Source organism: Octopus bimaculoides, chromosome 20 (assembly GCF_001194135.2).
Source record: "Octopus bimaculoides isolate UCB-OBI-ISO-001 chromosome 20, ASM119413v2, whole genome shotgun sequence".
NCBI lineage: Eukaryota > Metazoa > Mollusca > Cephalopoda > Octopoda > Octopodidae > Octopus > Octopus bimaculoides.
Window position 1 is genome coordinate 47,100,179 of NC_069000.1, and position 3,704 is coordinate 47,103,882.

Sequence of the window (3,704 nt, forward strand, 5' to 3'; positions counted from 1 at the left end):
ATTGGCCAACATTCTAGAAATAGCAGCTAAATCCCCTTCAATTCCTATCTTTACTACATGATAAAGAAGAACTCTTTTTAGTTGTAGACGTTGGAATAAAAGATGCGATGTCCTGATCATAGGTCTACTGGATCAGGACTGACCTGGGGTTAAACAACAACACTGTACTAATATTGGTGTAGTTGTTGTTGGTGTTGTTAAGATATGTGTGTGAAGTGGGTGTAGTAGAGTGTGTGTTTATGAATATAAGTGTGTGTATGTGTACGTCTATATTGTATTAGTATGGAGGTATGTGTGTCTGTATGTGGGTAAGTGTATATGTTTTCACATATGTATGTGTGTGAGTGTATTTACATGTACGCGTGTATGTGTATGAAATTAAAAATGTTACCTCGACCAAAAACTTCCTGTAATAAATGATATTTCGACCTGGGGGGTCGTCTGTATTCTTCTTTTTTCACGTGTTCGACAGCAGTTTCATCATTGAATATAGAAGATACCTGGGTGGGAGAGAGAAAGAGAAAGAGAGAGAGAGGTTACTGGACATAGTTATAGATATAGAAGATGTATGGGAAGGGAGGGAGGAGAGACAGAGAAAGAGGGAGAAGGAGAGAAAGAGCCAGAGAGAGAGAAAGAGAGAGAGAGGTAAGTGAATATCAGTACTTGACAGGTTATTTATCTTTAGCAAACCCCAAAGGACAACAAGCAAAGTTGACCTTGGCTAATCTAATCCTTTATATCTAGTTCACCATTCCACCCCTTTTATTGGTCTGAGTCTATAGAACTGACCATTTAATATAATAACACAGCCGTCTGTGGTCACTTACCTGGTCACATCCAATAGCCAATACAAACAGCCCAAACACTAAAGATTCAGCCACAAGGGCAACAGAATGTAATCTGGAAATTAATGAAACAGAATTAACGATGATAATAATAATAACAATAATAATTTTTAACACAGGTACAAAGTCTGCAATTTTGAGGGGAGGGGGAATAGTCAATTATGGCTACCCCAATACATGACTGGTACTTTATTTTATCAACCCTGGAAACATGTCAGACAAAGCTGACCTTGGTAGGATTTGAAACTAGAATGTAGAATAAAGGAACAAATAGTGTTCAGCATTTTTTCTGAGGTTTCCATGATTTTGCTAATGCACCACCTTTGGGATTAGTAAAAGATAATCCTATATTACATTATGGTCACTTGCTAGAAATAGCAGTTACATCTTCCTCAAATTATTCCCTACATTCTATAAAAAAAAGACAACAACAAACAACATTTTGAATTATATGAATTCAGAAAAAAATCGTTAAGAAATTAAGATGGCCACACTTGGAATATTGTTTGATGAAATATCTGCCAGATTAGATCTGACCTGGGGTTAAACAGCAACAAAGACCATTCCACACTACTGTAATAAAAAAGAAACAAAAACCTGGCACTCTGTTGGTTATGACGACAGGGATCCCAGTTGATCCAATCAAAAGAACAGCCTGCTTGTGAAATTAGTATGTAAGTGGCTGAGTATTCCAGAGACATGCATATCCTTAATGTAGTTCTCAGGGAGATTCAGCATGATATAGAATGTGACAAGGCTGGCCCCTTTTTGAATTACAGGTGCAACTCATTTTTGCCAGGTGAGTGAACTGGCAGCGACGTGAAATAAAGTGTCTTTTGCAGGGACACAGTGTGCTGCCGGGAATTGAACTCACGGGCTTATGACCGTGAGTTGCATGCCTTCAGTTGTATTACAACACAACAAACATCACATCAATACTCTACCACACAACTGAAGAACATCACATCAGAGCCATACCACAACTCCACACCACCACCACCACCACCATTACTGCAACATACCTCAATACACCCAACCCCCAACCCCCAACAACTCACCATACCATATCAACCCACATCACACCCCCAACAGAATATCTTGAGTTCATAATCTGTTTTTACTTACAATTTTACATTCTTTAAATCTCTTTTGGAGACTGGATCTAAGACCCACGAGACCAGAACCATGGATATTGTAAAGACACAGGCCAAACCTGCAGAGAACAACACAAGAGATTTAGTTAATCAAAACACTGGAGCAGTGGGGGTCACATGTGGCTGGATTAGGACAGGAGAGGTTCAGAGGTCTTATCGAATATTGGTAAAGTGTTGGGGGGGGGGCTCTCTTAAAGATAAGAAGGGTACATGGTGTGGTATGTGAAGGGAGGGAGTGAAGAAGTAGGGGGTGAGGATCCCTTAGGGAGACATTAATGGAAGGAATAGAAGTTTGGAGAGTGAGGGTTGAGTGTAGGAAGAGGAATGGGGAATGGAATAATGGTTTCAAATTTTGCCACAAGGACAACCATTTTGGGGGAGAGGATGTGTCAATTACATCGACCCCAGTGTTCAACTGGTACTTGATTTATCAACCTCGAAAGGATGGAAGGTAAAGTCAACCTCGGCAAAATTTGAACTCAGAACATAGCAGCGGGCAAAACACCACAAAGCATTTAGCCCGGTATACTAACAAGTCTGCCAGCTCACCACCTTGAGGGAAATGGAATAATAATAATAATAATAATAATAATAATAATCCTTTCTACTATAGGCACAAGGCCTGAAATTTGGGGGAGTGGGATAATCGATTTCATCGACTCCCAATGTTTCACTGGTAGTTAATTTATCGACCCGGAAAGAATGAAAGGTAAAGTTGACCATGGTGGAATTTGAACTCAGAACATAGCGATGAGTGAAATACTGCTAAGCATTTTGCCTGGCGTACTAACGATTCTGCCAGCTCACCACCTTAATAATAATAATAATAATAATAATAACAGCTGTGATGATAATTTTTAGTGGTAGAAGGGAGAGTAAAGTGATACAGGTTGAAAGGAAGTAGAGACACAGTAGAGATATAGAGCAGACGTACAGTAGAGAAACAGTATAGACGAAATAAAGACACCATTGCAAACAAATATTATAGAGACAGAGTAGAGATAGACAGACAGCCAGCAAGATAGAATGACATTTAGGTAGCTAAATAGATTAGACATATAGACAAAAGAGTTATGTAGCAAGAAACATAGGCTGTGTGGGTAGAGTTAAAATCCAAGCTGTGTGCTTTTAAAGCACATCTGCTTATTCTAGTATTACAATCCAGTTTGTAGTTGTTGAATGTGAGGTACACATATTAGAGATGAAAATCCAGGAAATAATAACAGGAAGTTGGAAACAGTTTTTTGGTACTGTTTGATTTTCTGTCTGAAGAATTTCTAATAGGAAATTTCTTACATGTCTATAAAACATGTAAACCTTTGTGATTCCTATTAGTAAATGAAACATGTGTAATGGTGAATAAATAATACTGCACAAAATCTTAAAACTTCCTGTTTTGATAGAAAGACAATTAGTCAGACGCTTAGATAGATAGACAATTAGTAAGCAATATAAATATTTTGACAGTAACATAGATAGACAGTTAACTAAAAAGATAGATACATATAGCTAGCTAAACAGACAGGTCGGCTGACTAACAGAGAGACAGTTGGCTATTAATATAGACACCTAGATAGCTAAACAGTTAATTAGACATCTCGATAGCCAGAGAGACAATTAGACCGAGCAAGAGAGTGTGGCCAGATGCAGAGTGAGGTACCTGGACATGTGGTCAGCATATTTTGTAGAGAGACAAACAGGCAGA

The 3,704-nt window shown here is 38.4% G+C and overlaps 1 protein-coding gene across 1 annotated transcript in view; it reads right to left on the minus strand.

Annotated features, from left to right (window-relative positions):
* LOC106871287 (palmitoyltransferase ZDHHC3-like) overlaps nt 1–3,704 on the minus strand; it is a 53,121-nt gene that overhangs the window by 8,950 nt on the left and 40,467 nt on the right. Inside the window, exons 5-8 of the mRNA XM_014917660.2 lie at nt 3,366–3,379; nt 1,971–2,071; nt 828–900; nt 392–500 (exon numbers count right to left, since the gene is read on the minus strand). Of these exons, the coding sequence (XP_014773146.2) occupies nt 392–500; nt 828–900; nt 1,971–2,071; nt 3,366–3,379 (297 nt within the window). The remainder of the gene's footprint in view (nt 1–391; nt 501–827; nt 901–1,970; nt 2,072–3,365; nt 3,380–3,704) is intronic.